General features: G+C 31.8%; 1 protein-coding gene and 1 long non-coding RNA gene across 2 annotated transcripts; both read right to left on the reverse strand.

Annotated features, from left to right (window-relative positions):
• Positions 1-15,222: 15,222 nt before the first annotated feature.
• LOC148760921 (uncharacterized) lies at positions 15,223-15,966 on the reverse strand. Its single transcript, XM_088810114.1, has one exon. The coding sequence runs from the start codon at positions 15,797-15,799 to the stop codon at positions 15,452-15,454; it is 348 nt and encodes a 115-aa protein (XP_088666240.1). The 5' UTR covers positions 15,800-15,966; the 3' UTR covers positions 15,223-15,451.
• Positions 15,967-18,042: 2,076 nt separating this feature from the next.
• On the reverse strand, positions 18,043-20,898 carry LOC148760922 (uncharacterized). Its single transcript, XR_016028491.1, has 2 exons — positions 20,495-20,898; positions 18,043-18,405 (listed from the first exon to the last, which is right to left on the reverse strand). It is a non-coding gene; the product is annotated as an uncharacterized LOC148760922 (long non-coding RNA).
• Positions 20,899-21,347: the final 449 nt, after the last annotated feature.

Consider the following 21,347-nt stretch of genomic DNA (forward strand, 5'->3'; position numbering starts at 1 on the left):
AAATTGTTAGACATCGCACTATTGTTAAAACACCACATCAAAACGGTGTGTAGAATGGATGCAAAGAATACTTCTGGAGAGAGCAAAATACATTTCTCTAATGTTGGCTTAACCAAAGTATTCTAGATAGAAGCTATCAACATGGCTTGTTACTTAGTCATTCGATCTCCATCAATTGCAATTTAATTTAAGACTCCCAAGGAAGTTTGGTCTAGTAAGCTCATTGATTACTCTATATTGAGAGTATCTGGTTATCGTGTCCATGCTCATGTGAGTGATGGTAAACTTGAGTTAAGGACGACGAAGTGCATATTCTTAGGTTATGCATATGGGGCGAAGGGTTATCAATTGTGGTGTATTGATTATAAGTCCCTCAAGTTTATGGTGAGTTGGGATGTTATCTTTGACAAATCTGCATTACTTTATGAGATAAAGTTTAGAATTACAAACAGATCAGACCAGGAAGTTGGCAAGCAGGTGAAGCTTGAAATCAAAGTTCCCAGGATAATGCGAGATGATTGTGAAATCCAAAATGAACTGCAAGAAGTATAAGAATTGGTATCTTAACGAAGCATTACTTGTATCGATGGTGATTTTAATTCTTATGTTTTATCTGTGGAAATAGAGATTGATGAGCCTTACTTTTATCATGAGGCAATTACATATGCCGAGTCTTCTAAGAAGATTGAGTCTTTACACTAGGATCAAACATGAAAGCTTGTGAAAACACCTAAAAGTACTATTGATGTTAGCTTAGTGTGTGAAAGAAGTGCAAACAGTACTTGTAATATGGTTAGTTTCTCTAATTCAGATTTTACTGGTGATCTAGATAGTAGAAGATCTCAAATAAGGTATGTGTTCACTCTCTTAGGGTTTGCAATCAGTTGGAAAGTAATAGTTGCTTCGTCTATAACTGAAGCTGAATGTATGACTGTGACTGAGGTAATGAATGAGGTTTTATGCCTTCGAGGCTTGGTTAGTAATCTTGGTTTTGGACAAGCATATATACTTGTGTTTTGTGATAGTCAAAGTGTCATACACTTGACCAAAAATCAAATGTTTCATAAGAAAATCAAACGCATTCAAGTCAAGTATAACTTCGTATGAGGGATTGTTTCTAGATGTGAGATTGTAGTGAAGAAAATAGCTATAACTAAAAATCTGACAAATATGGTGACTAAGTTCTGGGATAAAGTTCAAGCATGCTTGGACTTGATCGGTATTCGAAGTGCTTGAGACCCTTTGGGGCATTAATGATGTTGACAGAGATTGATTCGTAAAGTAAAGCTTTGTGAATTCAAGCCTAAGGTGGAGATTTGTTATGATAGTCTTGAATTATAGTATAATTAGGATTGCTTAATTCTAATTAAACTAATATACCTTTTTTGAGATAGTTTTTAAATCTAGTTAGACTAGTATAACATATCAAAATTACATTATGATAAAATTATTGTATTTGGCATTATACAAGGATCTTATGGGGTTGAAGAATAGTCATCACCTAGATTTAGAAAGAATGATTTAGATGTATGTGGAATATGGGTTATGAGTTTGAGACTATTTTTATAATCTCTTAATTTTTCTCTTAGTGGATCTTTCTCTGTTGTTGTGCTCATGGACGTAGGTCATCAAAAGACTGAACCACATAAATGTTTGTGCTCTTGTGGGTGTGCTTGATTTCTTTCTTTCTTATTTTATTGATTGGGTAAGATCTTTGGTAACTTTTTAGATATAATTTCGTAATTTCTACAATAGATTACTTGTGTACAAAACATCTCAAGTACTAGAAAAGACCAAATGAGAGTCAGAAACACGCAAAACCAACCACTTGGAAACACAAAATAAGGAAAACAGGGGAACGACATTTACAACCAACATAGGGGAAAAGAAGAAACACACGAGAGGCGAAGGGCTTTTTATTCTTTACACACTTCAAAGCTTAGGAAATGCCATCCTTCACATTCATCACCTTTGTAAGCAACACGATTGCAAGAGTTTCAGTGGGAGTTCTTCCTTCCACCTCACCCAAATTAAGCCATATTAGCGAAATGCCATCCTCCACATTCATCACCTCTGTAAGCAAAACGATTGCAAGAGTTTCAGTGGGAGTTCTTCCCTGCACCTAACCCAAATTAAGCCATATAAGCTTTTACCCCCTCTAGCCCTTTCTTAGCTAGGGACTTCGCCTCTCCATCGACAAAACGAGAGATGTGATGGATCTCCCAATGTTGGACACTCCTAAGTAGATTCATAATTTATATGACAATACTCTTAACCTTCCATGGTACCACTTGTGGGCAAGAAACCCATTTAACCACATTCAACGTGTTACACTCAATAATCAGGTTATGATTAACCCAAGCTGAAGTCACAAACAGGAGTAAGGCGTCTCTCACAACCAGCAATTCCACCCTATTATTAGATATATAGTAAGTAAAATTTAAATATACATACATACATATGTATATATAATAACTTATAAAATTTACTTTTTTATCAAATTCATATAACTTAATCAAGTAATTAGATATTTATTAAATTTCTGATTTTATTATAAATAAAACTATTATGAACAGACAATTTAGAAATAAAATAAAACTCGTTACTTTACGTTAAAAATGTGAAAATATGTGCTATTAATTCATCTTTAAATTATAAATTTGAAATTTAAATAAATGATTTTTTCTACCTTATAATATTTAATACTAATATATTGACAATATAGGAGTACAATATGTTAAAAATATCAAAAGTGATACTTTTAATCAAGTGCCCAATCAATCATCATCCAAGCAAATGGAAACGTAATCGAACAATAATACATACACACAATAGATAAAATTTTAATGTGATTTGACCTTTCAGGTTGCTTATATTCAGATATGAGAGAAAATATTCATCATTAATTGTACAGAATTACAATCAACATATAAATTATAACGACTCCGACTTAACTCCTAATTCAACCTCAAATTCAAACAAATTGGAGGCACTTTTCATGTACTTGGTAAACTTGTTCACAGGTTGGACAACTCGTCAAGGTCATGGCCATGGGTCTAACCTAGGATAGGATTTTTTAAAAATTAATAAATATTTATTTATTTTAATTTAAAATAAATATTAATATAAAATATAAAAATAATATCTAAATATTTAATTTATTGATAAATATATAATTTTTTATATACAGAAAAAGGTTGAAATCTAGCTTGCAAAGCAGAGCCAAACTCTCCCATGTGAAAACAACATTCTGGTGAAGTGGCATAGGAAATGCCTAAAGCCATGCGGTTTCTTTTCTTTCACTTGCAGTGACAGTGTTGAACTACAAGTGGCAGATGGCAGGTGGCACATGAGTCTTGCATGTACGAATCTGACTACGCACCGTGGTAAAGTCCAAATCAGCTGTGATCTTGCCCTGAAAATGTCATCGATAGCCGTGCGATCACCATACAATTAGATGCGATAAATAATCCAACGGCTATGGGACTGACTTTGTAACTGAGTGACTGACATAAGCGGCAGCTTTACACGTGTTTTTTAGAAAGTACCCCCATCAAATTCGAAGCACAGTCCAAAATGACAAACAATATTCCCAATAAAAAATCAAAATACATACACCTCAAATTTTGTTTCAATATTTTAGTTTAAAATTATGCATTCGAATTTCGAATTTCAAAGATTTTTTCTCTTGTTCGAAAGGAAAAAATGAAAAATAATTTATGAATGGATAGGAAAAATTGTATTGATCAACTTAAAATATATGACATTCGAAAAAAATCTATTCAAATAATAAAAAATATAAACTTTTTAACAAATTATTTTACAAAAAAGAAAACTTTCTTTCAATAATCTATTTTTTATTACCAAGCGGAATCTTAATGTCCATCTACAAATTCTTCCACAATGTTATTTTTTAATTAAAAAGCTATAAATTTATGAATTAATATTTGATGTATTAATAGTGTATAGGTTTTTATACACTGTCAGCTTATCAAATGTTGCCACCTAATTAGTGAGGTAAAACTAAAAATTTTAAGTACTTAAAATTAATATAAAAAAGTTTTAATAATTAGTTAAATAAAAAATAAAAAATTCTTTCTTTTTCTCTCTAACTGCCTCACAACGTTCTTTGATTGTTCTCTTCTTTTTTATCGTAACTGGATTATCTTCTTCTCCCCTTCTTCTTCTTCTAGCATTAAAATTACGTTTACAAAATTATTTATCTTCAAGAGATTTCAAGATAATTTTTATATTTTTAAGTGATTTTTACATTTGATGTAGGGTTATAATGTGATAATCAATTGTTCTCTTCTTTTTTATCCTAACTTGATTATCTTCTTCTCCCCTTCTTTTTCTAGCTTTAAAACTAAGTTTCAAAATTGTTTAATTTCAAGAGACTTCAAGATAATTTTTATATTTTTAAGTGATTTTTACAATTGATTTAAGGTTACAATGTGATAATTAATTGTTTTTTTTCAAGTAAATAAATTAAGGTTTTACTTATAATTTGATTTAGAGTTATAATGTGATAACCAATAAAAATAGTGAAAGTAATTAACTAAGATCAATTTAATATCAAATAAAAATTCTAACACAAGTTACGACAAAACTTTTCCAAAATTTTTTCAACATTAATACTATCCCACAGTCACAATTTAAGGAAGGATTTTTTATCACAATTGGTGGTTAAATCAACCAATTGCCCACCCTATCTGGCAATAGTCTCTTTTTCCCAACAAAAAGATAATTTTCACATCAAATTTTTTACTCTTTCTCTCTCTTAGAGTTTTAGCAACACACTTTTTTAAGAATTCAATAAAATTTTAGTTTGGATGCTTATGAAAGAACTAGAAAAAGAAAGTGAAAGAGGTTTGGGAAAAAGAAATATTTTAATTTGTAATTTTAATAGATGAAGAAGGGGTGAAGAAGATGGAGTTAGAGGGAGGTAAAAAAGCCAAACAATAAAATAACATCGTGGGGAGTTGATGAGAGAAAAAAAAGAGATTTTTTTTGTTTTTTATTTAATTAATTGTTAACAATTTTTTAATATTTAAGTTCAAATCCTTAAAATTTTGTAGTTTTACTTCATTAATGAGGTAGCAACATTTGGTGAGCTGACAGTGTATAGTTTTTATACACTGTCAGTGTATTAAATATAAATCCTAAATTTATTGAAAAAATCTCTCTATTTAATAATTTGCTTTAAAACAAATCTATCAAGATCTTTTTTTTTAGACATCTTTTAAAAATTAACTTAAAAAGGAGTTAAAGTTTTTCAATATTTGATTTTGCAATATAATCCTTTAATTTTTATCATGTTAATTCCTTCTCTCTCTTTTTTTCATGTCTTATATAATTTTTTATTCAATTTGTTTATATGATTCAAAATAAATAACATTAATTTAAAAAATCTATGTAAAATAGCAAATAAAAATTTTAAACATCAAATCTATAAATTTTTTTAAACTTTGTCCTCTTTCATTTCCTATATATTAAAATAAAATAAAAATTTGCATACTTTTTGTAAATAGAATATCCAAATTTTTATAAACCCTTGAAGAAAAACCTATATGTAAAAAAGAAAATAAAAGTTTAAACATAAAATATCCAAATTTTTATTTCTTTTGTCTTTTCTTTTTATTTTCTTTCTTTCTCCATTTTTTCTTTTCTTTCTTAAAGGAAACAAACATAATAATTTCTATTTTCTCTTTTTCATTTCTTTTAGTTCATCCAAACAAGTTAGATAGCCTAGATAGGCCAGACAACAGGCCTAGTGCACATAGTGTAATCTAATTTGAGCTCTTGGATTTGTTAAAGTATTTCTAGATTTAAATGTAGATTTAATAGATTAGATTAGGATTTGGATTTAATTTGAATATTATCTCTTCAAATTAGATCTTTTATCTTATATTACCTTATCTTTATCTTGTAACATAATCTTATCTAACAAACTCATTTGTAACACAGCCTAGAGAAATACAAAGCATTCTATTTCTCAAAAGCTCTCTCTCATTTTCTTTTCTTTTGCTTCTGTTATTTTGTGAGTTTTATGGCTTATTTAAAATTTATTGTCAGAGTTTAAGGTCGCACGAGGTTAGGTTTAAACTCTAGCATGTGATAGTTCGTATCATAGCCAAGGTTTGAGGAAATGGGAGATGGCATCGATAAAGAACCAGTTCGCACTAGTCCAGGAAGTTAGGGAGAACAGAGGAGCAGCCAAGTAAGGTAAGTTGAGGGACATGATGTCCACTCTCGAAGGCCGAGTAGCTAAAATGGAGGTGGTCGTGGGAGAAACGAGTAACAAACTCGAGGGGTTTGAGGCCAACATGGATGAGTTAAGGTCCAAAGATGACGAGCTTTGTGGGGAGTTTCACAAAACGATAGAGACATTAAACCATCGAAATGCAACATTGAAGGAGCTGGTCAAGTCATTGTGGCAAGAAGTATGGGGGCTTAGGGACAAGCTCGTCACACTAGAGGCAACCATAAAAGGTGGTGCACAAGCTACTCAATGGGGGACTCGTTTAAAGGTGCCTAAGCCCAAAGAATTTCAAGGTAAGAGAAAAGCCCAGGAGGTGGACAATTTCGTATGGAGCTTGGAACAATACTTCAAGTCCATGGGCATCATGAAGGATGCTCTATGAATTAATTCCCTAACCATGTATTTGGTGGATATCGCATTGCTACAATGGAGACATATGTACATTGAGAAGCTTGCGGGAGAGACCATTAACACCTGGGCGAAATTTCAAAAAGAGTTCTAAAAGTAAATTTACCATGAGTACGCAAACGATAAGGCCTATGTCAAACTCAAAAGGCTTACCTAACAAGGTAAGATAAGAGAATATGTTAAGTAATTCTCTGAATTGTTGTTACAAATCAATGATTTTAGTGAAAGGGAAGCATTATTTTCCTTTATGGATGGGCTCAAACCATGGGCCAAGTTGGAACTCCAAAAGAAAAGTGTGTAGAACGTCTTGGAGGCTATGATCGTGGTGGAATCATTTTTGGATTTACAAAAGTCCGACAATAACTTTTTCTTCCCCAAACCTAAGAAAAAAGGCAAAGGTAAGGGCAATGATAGGGAAGAGAAAAATAATGGATCAGAAGAAAGGCTAATGAAAAATCATCACACCATCGAACTAAGACAATTGTTAAGCGGAAGGGCAAAGAAAGGAAGCCCCTAAAATGTTTCTTGTGTGAAATACCACACTTGACAAGGGACTGTCCCATGTGTGAAAAGCTCATGGCCATCATGATGGATAAGGAGGATATAAACAACGAGAGTGACAACCAGTGTGTAAAAGGACCTACTGAGTAGTCACATTTGAGGAACTTAGTATTACACAAGGATAAGGAGAAATACTAGTGTAGTGGCAAAAAATGCCATCATCCACGGCCAAGGGAGCCTATTAGCACACAGAGATTGGGTAGCATCATGTTAAACTTAAGGGAGCAACAAATAATAGCAAAATGTTGTACAGTCCGAAAGACGAAGATCAGTGGCAACGAGACTACCACAAACAAATGCCAAGAAGCCCAAGACATAGGCACAGAAACGTCAAGACTTGTCAAGCACTCATGAGACCAAAGGCCCAAGGCAAAGGAGGATTGGTCCGCAATAAGTGCCCAAGGAGACAACGCATTCCAAAGAACTATGTGGAAGCCAAAAATGCACAAAACGAGGTCGTTTGAGGCTAAGACATGTAAGAGGATGACTATGATGTAAAAGTGCATTTTTCAGTAACGAAAGTGTTGCTGGATTAAGTAGGGGAAGATGTTAGGTCCCAAAAGTTTAGACCAGTCCAGGCAGGCTAAGCAGCCCACCAAACAACAGCCCAAGCAAGCTAGGCAGCCTAGACAAGCCAAACAACCCAGATAGGCCAAACAACAGTCCTAACCCACGTAGTGTAATTTAATTTGAACTCTTGGATTTGTTAATGTATATCTAGGTTTACATGTAGATTTACTAGATTAGATTAAGATTTGGATTTAATTTGACTATTATCTCTTCAAATTAAATCTCTTATCTTATATTATCTTATCTCTATTTTATAACAGAATCTTATCCAACAATCTCATTTGTAACACACCCTAGAGAAATACAAAGCATTCTCTTTCTCAAAAGCTCTATCTTTTTTCATTTTTTTTTTTGCTTCTAATATTTTCTAGGTTTTAAGATTTACTTAAACTCTATTTTCAGAGTTTAAAATCGCACGAGGTTAGGTTTAAATTCTAGTACGTGACACCTTACCTATAACTCGAAAGAAAAAAAAGGGAAGAAAAGTAACAAAAAAGAAAATGAAAAGGAATTGCATTGCAATGCTGCCACTTCCTATCCAAACTTTTAATATACCTTTTAGATTTTATATTATGTAAGTACTTATAATTTTGTGTAAATATAAAAATAGTAAATTAAATTCACAAATAAAAAATTAAAATTCATTTTCTTATATTCTCTTAAATACATTAAGTATATTAAAACTTTATCAATTTTTAAGTAAATTCATTCACACAATTTATTATATAAAAAAAAATTTACATTCACTCTTCAAATTTAAGATCCAAACAGAATTTGATTGTTGTAAAATTTGCTAACTAGATAATTCATAATTATATGAAAGTGAAAAGAATTTCATGTTTGATGAACTTCTATCATTATAATTATTTTTTTATTAACATAATACTTTAAAAAATTGCTAAATTATTTAAATTTTTTTTTAAAAAAATTATTTTTTATTGCATTTAATCAAAATTTTATATTATAGAACTAATCATTGACCTAGTTTCATTAGTCAAAATGATATTTGTCTCTTTTATATCCATATGACATTGATGTGACACTGATACAAAAAATGAAACTACCACATGGTCATGTCATCATGCCAAATCAACATGTTACGTCACCATCCGTTATGACATGCCAACATATCACATTAGTATCACATGGCATAAAAAATGACAAGTGTCATTTTAACTAACAATAGTTAGTTAACCGTTAGTCATAAGAGCCTATTTATTGCAAAATGAAAATGTAGTACATTTTCAACAATAATAATGAAAGAATTAAAAGAAGAAAGTCTTTTGATTGTTCAAAAATTATGTTTGTTCAAATAATTATGTTGGAAAATAAACAATCATCTCTATTGGAATACCAACAGTTATGACTGTTGGAAACAAACAATTGTGTTTGTTTGAAGTAGACGCAATTGTGTCTATTGGGAACAATCATTTAGGCTTATAAATAGACTTTCTCTGGGACCAAAGAAAACACAAAATAGAGAAAACAACAATCTCTCCTTTGTTTTTCAATATTCTCTAAATTTTTTTTATATCATTTTGCTATAGAAAAATTTTATAGAAGTTAGCTAATCTTGTCATACATTGGTGGATGCTTAATGGATTGATTTCGTTAGTACAAAATGCAATCAATCTTTAAGCTTCATTGTATTTTTGAGGTTTATACATCGGTAACTCTTTTGCATACTATAAGTGGAGGCGAATAAAACTTTAAAGACAATGGCATTGTTGCACGCCTTGAAGCTATTTTGATATTTTTTAGTTTTGTGTTCTAACAATGTTAAGGTTTTATTTCATTTCAACAATGGTTGCCACAAGTGGAGCACTAAGGGAATTGACTTCTGATTTTTATGAAATTAGACTAGATTGATGTTGACAAGGAAAATGACAAAATGATTTCTCATCGAATTACAAGATAATTTTTCTTTCTTTACTTGATATGCATGATATTGCATGTGATATGTATGAAAAACGTATGTTGGTTGGAAAGAAAGATTTTATTCTTTTTATATATGATCTTGATATAGAAGAGGTTTATTTTCATGTCTTGTATAATTGAAATACTTCCCCATCATGGAGAGATATTAAGAAAACTCTAAAGCATAAAAAAAAGTAGATGTCTGTCAAGGACCTTGGTAATCATCTTTGAATAAAATAAGAATATTGCAACTAAGATGAAATCACAAACAAGATGAGAAAGATAAAAATCCTTTGGTAAACCATCTTGAATTTATAAAGGTCCATGTGATGAAAAGTACAAGGTTTGGACATGTGGCATTCCTATTATAAATTAAGGTATAATGATGCCAATATGTAAACACCATTAGGGTCCATATGATTGGTGAGCTTGTAGCATTCCTATTATACATGAAGGTATAATGGTGCCAATATATAAATTTAACTTCTTGGCATATGGTGTATTCCTATTTTATCATTGAAGGCATAATAGTGCAACATAGATATTTAGTATATTTGAAAAGGCATTCTTATTGTGCAATAAAGGTACAATGGTGCTTGTGTGAACATATACCTTAATGTGTTAAGTTGACACTTCGGTTATACATTAAGGTAGAATGGTGTCAATTGAGAAAGAAAAGAATACACGCAAGCATGTAAAGTCCTTATATGGATTAGAACAAACAACTAAACAATAGCATCAAAATTTGATAAGGTTGTGCCAGCTAATAGCTATAAGATAAATTAATCTGACAAGTGCTTATAGTAAGTTCCATAACGGTAAAGGTGTCATCATTTGCCTATATGTGGATGACATGCTAATATTTGGTACTGATTTGGAACAAGTGGAAGACATAAAAACGTTCTTGTCAAAGAATTTTGATATGAAAGACATGAATGTGGTGGATGTTATTCTTAGTATAAGAATAATGAGAAACAATAATGACCTAACATTGTCTCAATCTCATTAGATTCAAAAGATTGTAATAAAGTATGGTAAGTCAGATTATATGCCAATGTCTATGTCTTATAATTATAATATAAGGCTAGTATCCAATAAAGACAAACCAATACCACAAGTTGAATATGGAAAGGTAATTTAATGCCTAATGTATGCAATGACGTGCACAAAACCAAATATGACGTTTGTTATTAGGAAATTAAGTCAGTACACAAGTAATCCAAGTAACTTCATTTGCAAGCAATAAATAGTGTACTTAGGTACTTAAAGATGACAATCAATTATGGTCTTTTCTATAATGGATATCCATCAATGCTAAAAGAATATTCAAATGCTAGTTGGATTACAAGTTTGGAAGATCATACTTCTACAAGCAAAGGACTCTTTATGCTTAATGCAGGTGCCATTTCGTATAAGGGATTCCACAATGACAATCGAATCCATTCATTAGCTACTACCACCAAAGAAATCGAACGGCTAAGATATTTACTCTTTGGTGTACCTTTGTTGCTTAAACCAAAATTTCCAATTTCTATCCATTGTGATAGTGAAGCAAATTTAGCAAGAGCATATAGCCAAGTGTATAATGGAAAGTCTAGATATATTAGATTAAGATATAGCTATATCCAATAATTAATTTCAAATGGAGTGATCATTATAACTTTTGTGAGGTCAAAAGATAGCTTGGCAGATCCTTTAACTAAAAGTCTTGCTATAGATCTTGTAAATAAAGACTTCAAAGGGGATGGGGCTCTAGTTAATAAATTGAAAGTCACCCAGGGTGGAAACTCGATTCAACGCTTGGTATAACTTCAAGTCTTGAGTTCACTGAAACAAAGTACACCATTTGTATGTGACTACTAGTACTATAATATGATATATTATATTCCATCTCAAGTAAAATGCTAGGTACCCATAATGGTAAAGAAAGGATGAGTTATATACTCTTAATAAACCTATAAGATAAATTTGTTAGAATGCTTTACTTATGAGGGTATTCTTGATGGAATCTACCTATATGAGAGTGAAGTGTAACCGCTTCTAGGAGTTTAAGAGCTTGGCTCTAACAACACTCATAAAAATAGGATGCAGACACATAACCATAAATGTGTCACTGGATACTATGCATTCATCGGTGTTGAAATCATTGTGTGATATGTGTTCGGTTAACCAAATGGAATAACTGGTTCAAAGCATAGTCTACCATGCAATTTCGGTTAACTTTAACATGTTTTCACTAAGTGAAGGTTCAGTCAGAAGACACCTTTATTTATGTAATTGATTTCCAAGATTATAAAAAAATTTAGATTATTATAAATTGGTGGGGATTTTTGGACATTTTCAACAATAATAATAGAATAATTAAAAGAAGAAAGTCCTTTGAACAATTATGATTGTTCAAAAATTATGTTTGTTTAAATAATTATGTTGAAAATCAAATAATCATGTTTATTGGAAAACCAACAATTATTGCTGTTGGAAATAGATAGTTGTGTCTGTTTGAAATAGATACAATTGTGTTTGTTGGGAACAGTCACTTAGGCTTATAAATAAACTTTCTTTACTATCTTTCCTTCATTTCTCAATATTCTCTAGATTTATTTTATACCATTTTGCTGCAGAGAAATCTTATAAAAGTTAGGTAATCTTGTTATATATTGGTGGATGCTCAGTGGATTGATTTTGTCAATGGAAAATGCAGTCAATCGCTGAGTTTTATTATATTTTTAAGGTTTACACGCCGGTAACTCCTTTTCACACTCTAAGTGTAGGCAAATAAAACCTTAAGAATAGTGGCATTGTTACACGCCTTGAAACCATTTCGATATTTTTCAATTCGGTGTTCTAACAAAAAACACAAAGATTTAATTGAATACAATAAAAGAATAAAAACTTATTAAATATTTTAAAATAATTCAAAAAAAATTATTGAGTATTATTTTTTTTTTTACTTTTTTTTAGACATAACACACAAAGTTTCTTCTAAACAGGAATTTGTCATCCTTTTAGCATAAAACGGGATTATCTTTCTCTTTTTAGACATAACACATGCTTCAAAGTTTCGCTTTTATAAATTTGACTATTTCTCATGTGAAGTTTATTGTTAATTTCTTTTATGAATCTATTGAAGATTAAATTCAATTTTATATTTTCTCACGTTAAATGCTTATTTTTTTTTTTGCACATACAATTAACATCTATGTCGAATGTTAATTATTTGCATATGAAATCATCGTGTATTTGTCAATGGACAAAATATTCTATTGAGTTTTTCCATAATTTTGAGATAAGTAAAATTGCTAAATATGGTGCATGCATGTCTGCGACGGTAATAAATTTTTTCATTTCATTTGAGTGATTGAAACATGAATTGAAAGTTTCTTAGATTTTTTAAAGAAGTGGATAGTGTTGTTTAAAAAAAAAAATTGAAAAGATATAAATATCCTTAAAATTATTTTTTTATTATAATTTATTTAATTTTTAAATAATTTCATTCATTAGTTAGTAGAACGACCAAAATTCAAGAATTAACATTGTAAAATGAGGTAGATGTTGTAGGATGTAATATTTTCTTAGATAATAGGCAAAGTAATAGATCAAGGGCCTAATGTTTATTAAATTCGTACGTCCCCATTTATTTAATAGGGAGTTTAAATTCACATTTTTTTGCTATATAGATTAAAGATTTCAACGAATAAAGTATACACTATTTTTTAGGTACCTTAACTTGAATCTGTACTACTTGATCCCAAACCCTATAAATATTATATTAAAATTTTGAATTGTTACCCAAATATCTTAAAATCTACCAGTTAAATACTCAATAAAAATAATTTTAAATCATTTTTATTTATATTATTAATGAAAATTAAATTAATAACTTAAAGTTAGTTCATAAAAAATATAAATTAAAGTTTAAAATTATATTTATAACAGTTAATAAATTTTAGTAAGTAGTACACTAATTATAAAGACTTTATAAAAAAATAATATATAAACTAAAATTTGATATTAAAAATTATTATTTATTATCGGGTCCAGATAATGAGTATTCTAATACTACTATCTAAAACCTAAACCTATGACAAATAATAATTTTACTATCTGAATCTAATTATAAAATATCCTAATCTTACTTGATCAAGTTAGAAAGTACAAAATATTGACTTATAAAGTATCTATTAAGATCTCTATATATAGGTCACTTGACTTAGCTGGATTACACATCTAGCCTCAGCCGATAAAAATCCAAACCTTATTTAAATTTGCTATTAAAGCAAACCTCAGCATTGGTTGTAGGAGCAGTGCTTAAATTCAAACTTATAAAGTCAATGGTCCTTATCCTACAACCCTAAAAATGAACTTTTGAGAAGTGACCATCACTTTACCTCCCCTCAAAATGAATTTGACAAAATAGCTAGCATCACATCACCTCAATGAGGTAGATAAAATTAGGCATATTTTCCGAAATTAAAATCATTATTCCTTTTTTTCTTTACCACAATTTCAAAGGTTATTAAAGTTATAAGAAATTTTCATGGAAAAAAATCTAAAAATGCTTCCAAATTTTACTTTATTGAATTTAGCTTTGTGGTATTCAAACCCAATGAAAGCATAATATCCCCAAACTCACCTCCAATTAAACTAAAAGCTGTAATAAATAAATAAAAAGTGCTCCAACTTTCTCAATCAAAGTAGTTAGCTTCTTTTTACCGTCCTTTTTAATTATAGATTTATGGCAAGACCCGCCATGTTTTGGATATGAATACCTAATCATTTTGACTGTGAAAATAACATCCAAAACATTATGCATTGAGAATATATTTTGTCCTTAAGTCGGCATCATCCCTGGATCCATAACCTTTGCTCTGTGGGTACAAAGGGGTTAAGAAACTAGATTGGCTTAGGTTTAGCTAATGGAGGAAATGGTCCTTGCCCTCACCACTGAGCACCTAGCTACATTACCTTTTGACTGAAATTTCCACTAGCTACTCAAAAGCCAACTGAGAATATATAGTTGGACAGCCATATTTAAAGTCTGCTCATTGTCATTGAGCTTGATTAGCATGAGGAATATCGTCCAGTTTTAGCTTAGATTCATGGATATTACAGTTACTAGGGACAATCCATTGAGAAAAGCTACAAATTATACTTTGTGAAAGAAAAAATGATAAAGTTTTAACCAAAGTTTTGGGGCAGCAGAAAATAAACTAAAGGGAATCTTGAGTTGTCAAGTAACCCCAAATTATTTAAATCTTCCAATAATTGAAGAATATTACCACAATCATTGGAAGCTCAAAAACCAGATTGTTAATTAATCATTTCCTTCTAACTGGGAGTAAATCATTCTTCTTTTCTTTGCAGATAGGGTCTGGAAACTAAAAGAATTAGCATGCCCCAAAAGGATTCTGCAGTTTCTTGCTCCAACAGTAATGGAGTATGGAGATGTACTCCTCATCACTATTCATTCACATGAAAAGATGCTGCAAAGTGCGAAGCAGGAATAGAGTTTAATGCATACAAAGCATTCAAGTTACTTCATAACATAAAGCATGCCAACATTACAATTTACAGAGCAAAGGTCAGACATCGTAGCTGATTAATTCTATCCGAACTTCATTTTCCACAGAAGATTAACAGTGACTTAACTTAAACCGGTCTAAGCAGAACTTCATTACTTTCCAAACTCAAAAAACTACTACATATTTCTAAGCATAATTAGTAATACATGGACTAAAAGATAAGGTCATGGAAGGAAGGCTGATAACATATGAGGAAGAAAAGAAGCAGCAACACAGAGGCCACACCCCATGGTGAGCCACCAGCTCGATGGATGGCACCAGGCTCTGACCCTGGCATAGGGAAGTTAAGAGTACTGCCTGTAGACAACCAGTGAACTACAACAACCAGAAGCAAAGGCGAGATTACCAGTAAACGCTGCAGCAACTCAGATGCTGTGGCCATTATTGCATCGTAAACCACATATCCCAAAAACCCACAAACCAAAATAGTAGCTGTCATTAAAAGCCATTGCTCCGAGGGAGTGAAAGTTGAAGTTCTTGATCTGGGGGCTGCAGCCATGGAGGAGATGAAGATTTCTGTCTTGAATCAGTAGAGTGATTCAGAGTTTTTTGAGTAAATTAAATGATGTATGGTAGGATTCATATAATGTTATAGTAGCAAGCATTATTTGGTGGGGTGTGTCCTTGTAACTTTTGTCATGTAGCCCAATTTTGTAAGAGGGAATATTTCACCTTGTCTCTGAGTTGGAAAATTGAAATATAAACCTTTCATGTGATTTAAGGGCAAAGTGACAGATGAGTGTCTCTTTTTACCAATCACCTTCCAGGATCAAAAGGGCAATGCTGAGATTTCCTGTCAAGAAAAGCAAATGATGTGTAGTTTCCCTGCTCATTATGGTGGTTTAGTGATGGTAGCACCTAGTAAACAACTCATAACAGTTGAAAATGATTTACACGTCACGTTTTACTTTTATGGGTGGTCCAGCCATAAAAGCTGAGGCAATCTTGGTTATTGGCACCCCCGCCCAGACAATTGAGATTTCTACCATTGCTTACCTGCCAAAAGATTCAAACAAAATGTCAGCCAGTGCTTATACTGAAGTAGACATATGCTTGGTAGAATGGCAAAAAGAGCCTGAAATCTATGTCCCGGCTTCTGGTACAGTGAAATGGAAGATGCTTATGTCTCAAAGACCCGTGTACGCATACATATATAAGTTCATGAAAATAGCCAATTCAATAAATGTTATTTATGTATGCCAATCCACAACTACAGCACTTAAATAAGTTACATTTCACATGCAGTATAACCTCTCTACAATTTTCAAATATTGTTATTACTTGCACTTTGAGTTAGCATGATGGGGTCCAAATTTAAATTTATGGTTGTAATCAATACAGTAGGTTGGGAAACCATACTTCTTACCGATGCCACGTTTGATGGTGTAGTTTCTTCATTCAAACTCAATTTTTCTATCCTTAAAAGGCTCCATGATTTTATCTTTCAAAATGAAACATTTTCAACAGGGAGGTTAATCAAGCCATGGTAGTTATAATAGTCAGGGTCATTCACTCGATCAACTTCTTCAAATCGGTCCATTTATGATAACTGAATGATTCAAGGAAGTGATATTGCTTCTCCTTTCTTTCTCTCGAAGTGGTCCTATATATTTTTACCTTTATTTTGAGAAGATCAAAAGAAGTTTCGCATCTCGAGATTTCTTTAGATTTGTGGCCATCTTGAGAGGCTTGGTGTTCACAGTAGTGGATTATTTGCTTTCACACTTACCAGTCAAAGTTATGCCTCCCTTGCAATTGTCTTGTATCGCGTTGCTCTTTTTTGGCTCTTGCATTGGAGGTTCTTGATTTCTAGCAGCTGGTATGCTTAACTTCATGTCATGTGCACGAGTAGTTAGTTTTTTAAAGGTCTTAGGCTTAATGCCTTGAAGAATGTAGCATAAACCCTAATTCATCTACTGGATGCACATATCAAGGATAGATGATTCAAGCAATTGCAATTTGTAGTTGAAACTCAAATTTCTCCACCTGTAGATGTAGTTAATCACATGTTCTTCTTTCCATTGGCGTGAAGTTGTAAGTTCAACCAAGCTAATTATGTGAAAACTATTGAAGTAGCGATTGAGGAATTCACGCTCCAATTGATTCCAATTGTCAATTGTCCCAGGCTCAAGATCAATGTACTAGTCAAAAACATTGCCTTCTAGAGATCCAACAAATTGCTTTACCATAAGATCTCCATGCGTAACAACATTGTTGTAAGTTTCCACAAAGTTTGCAACATGTTGGTGAAGGTTTCCTTTACCATCCAACTCTTGAAACTTTGGAGGTTGATAATCTTCAAGTGTCTTCGTACAATCAATCCTTTAAGATCATTGTTTTGCTTAAGTGTAAGAAGCTTGAGTGAAACTTTCAAAGTGGTCCTTGATTAATTCCTTGAATTGGTCAGAAGAAACATGTTGAGTTGGTCTTTAAAGATCTTCTACAAGTGTCTTGGAGGAATTTTCACCAACTTGAAGAATTTGGTGCTTGTTTTGGTTTGGAGCAACTTGGTTGTTTTATTTAGACTTTCAATTTTCTTCATCTTGAAAGCAATTTAGTCATCCTTTTCTTCAATATTTGTTGCAAGGGATTCCATAGTTTTTGCAAGAAGTGCAACTTGTGTTGTTGTCATGACGATTAATGTAACAACCCACTCCTACGATCATTACCGACGCACAAGTCATGTAGGCAAGCCAACACAACTCGGCAAGCCTTCTAGATATATTTACCTTAACAACAAACTCTCTTGTAAATTTCCAACTTCTTTATTCCAATCCATTCTTTAACATCCCTTATAACAATGATAGGATGAAAACAATAAATTTAATTTCTGAACATCCATAGAACTCATAATAGAAAATTTCAAATATTTGTATAACATGTTTTAAATAGTAAATTTTTAAAACATTACATAATTAACTTAGCAATGTCCACAAGCCTGGTCCTAAAATAGGCTTAAAAATACAATACTTCTTAAAAAAAAAAAAAACAATGATAGCTAAACACTGGACAACAGAGTGACACGAGGGAAGGCTACTAGATGCCATTACTTACGTAGTAAGCTGGAGTCCTCTGATTGCGCCTGCTCCCAATCCAATTACTTATCTGCCATAAGCAACAATTAATTGGGGTGAGTCTTTCATAACTCAGTGAATGGGCAGGAAGGGCAACAAGCATTAAGGTGGAGCTTTTGATAAAAACATAATATGTATATGTATATACATATATGTATGAGGAGATAAACTGTGCACAGAGTTAACAAATCATGTGCAAATCAATATAAGATGCTTGAGTTAAATCTCAAAATCAGATCACCAAGGTATTGTGTAAATTTCATGCCCATTATAAAACAGTTAACCATGGCAATTTTAAGTACAGTAAATTTTCAATATGTCACGTAAACAAATAAATCACGACCATGGTTTTCTCAAAGCAAATATAATAGTAGTGCCATTCTCAATTTGTAAAAACATATCAATTAGGGTATCTTCGAGTAGGTTTAGTATAGCATGTAGGCTCTTTCTCTCATATCAATAACATTAACACCTACTCATGTGAACTTCCCACGCCACCACATATAAGTCAAGGCTTTAGGGCCCCTTTATCTACTCCTGGGAATCCCCCATACTACCAAATATGAGTTGGGGCTTCAAGTCCCCCTTTATTATCAATTATCAATCATCAATAATCACTACTTTGTGCACAAAGACCACATAAATTTGGTGTGATAACAAGACCTATATTTGTAAGGTTCACCCAGGAAAATAAACCAATGGAATTTCAAATAAGTAAAATCAATTTCAATCATAAGCTCAATAGGCACGTATCTATGTTTAAATAATGAAAGCCTTGAGCAACATAAAATCAGTGAACAATAAAATAGCAAGTTCATGTATGAAAATCAATTAGCATGGCATAGTTAAAATATTTCATTCAAGCATCATGAAAATTGCCATTAAGGAAGAATTTAAAATGTTTATGATCAACTTCTCTAAGGCCCTTAAACGAAAGTGTAATCCATAAACAGTTTTGAATAATCAAAATAGAATAAAATCTCATCATTTTGAAGGGCTTGTTTCCCATTTTGTAAAACAGCTCAATAATATAGTATGCTCACCAAATAGATTCATAACCAAGTTTAAAACCATTACTAAGTAACTGGCAGCTCATGCTTCGTAATACCAATTCAAATATATGAAGTATACACAAAGCATTCGATTTTCATTCAAAATAGTGAGCATAAGTATGTGTGTGTATATATATATATATATATATATATATATAAATTTCAAGATCCATATATATTTGGAAAAGGAATTACCCGCTCACCTCAATTGGTGGGATTTCTTACCAATATTCTAATCAATTTTCCTAGCTTAAGCTCGTTGTATTTTTTTGGAGAGACTTAGCATAATTCAATTCATCATCATCACCCGAGCCTCGTTGATTTCTTCAAACAACTGGGGTTCGAACTTAATTATTCACTAGTGGCATGCACAAGGACATTTCTCAATACTAGGCTCAGTACTAAACTATTACACAATTTGGATAGCAAGCATATAACAAGAAAACTCCAATTTCAATTTATTTTCTTACCTTCAAATTTCTACCAACTTGTCCTTGATATTCGACCACAATGCTAGCAGAATTTTTTTTTTATCAACACTTTCCTCCATTACTCGTTTAAATCAAAACATATTAATTCAATTAAACAAATTCCATGGTTAAACTAAGCAATCAACCAGAATTAAATTCATCATTGCCTTACCTAGCTAGCATCAAATCTAGTATTTATATCATACTTACAGCAAACTAGACCATTATTTAAACCGCATTTAATCCCAACACTTAAAACCAAATTCAAAAATCAGCACCTAAGGCAATTACCAGGTCATTTATCAATCAATAAGCAACCATTTCTTACTAGCTTCTAATTAGCATTTCAACATTGAAATTACACACCACTTTAACTATATTCATTTTCCTTACCTCCAAGAACCCAATAACTCCACCCGAAAACCTCTAATTCAAGACATAGAATCCAAATTTCCAGCAAGCTCATCTTTTTCTTTCCCAACTTCATTGCAATAATTATTATATTACAGTCCGTTAATCCCAAGCTCATCTAAAAATTCTTTTCCAACCAGCAGCAAAATATAGTAAATATTTAATAAATAAAGCCCAAGTCTCTTACCTTTATGGCTTAACCCCACCTTAACCACAATCTCCAGCAAGCTTTCAACCCAAGGCACCAATGGCTCTTTAGCAAATTTCCCAACCCCAAGATTCCCATTGTGGAGCCTATAATCCTTCAAGGATGGTTTGATAAGCTCGGGTTGAGAAACCAAAGTTACATTAGCTTGAACTTCAAAATGGGGGAGGCGCTTAACTCTTTTCCCTACTCTATCAATATTTTTTCAGCCTTTTCCCCAACTACAAGGTACTATTCGGAGCTCAAAATTCTTGAAATTTTGTTTGGGAATGGTCGGGTTTCAAGGGAGGAAGAATGACAGATTCTAAGAGTTGTAATGGGCGGAGTCTCCTATGTTTAACACCCTTTAAAATTTGTTCCCTTCTTGCTTCCAATGCATCGCGGATTCTCCAATCAAAAAGGCCTTCCAATCTGATTTTGAAATCTAATTTAATTAAAATTTTTGTTTCACTTGGAGCCCACATGTTTCCCCCACTTGCATGCATCCATGATTACATGCAATTGTTGTCCTTGCATGCATTATAAGGGCATATGGTGGCCGGCCATATTACCTTCATGTGGCATAGTTACCACACTAGTCATTATATAATACATGTATTATATTTCATCATTCATGTACATGTAAATTTTTCTGTGACAAAAATTCTTTAATCCATAAATATTTCACACCCTCACTTTGGTCGAATTTATCTCTTTAAAATTACCTTTTAATATTTTATTTATTTATTCAATCTCCACCATTATTTAATATTATTGTATTATTAAAATATTATTTTTATTTCGTACATTCTCCTTCAATCTCCTATGCTTTCCAATATCATCAATGATCACAATT

This window comes from Theobroma cacao, chromosome 9, assembly GCF_053813885.1.
Source record: "Theobroma cacao isolate CCN51 chromosome 9, ASM5381388v1, whole genome shotgun sequence".
Classification (NCBI taxonomy): domain Eukaryota; kingdom Viridiplantae; phylum Streptophyta; class Magnoliopsida; order Malvales; family Malvaceae; genus Theobroma; species Theobroma cacao.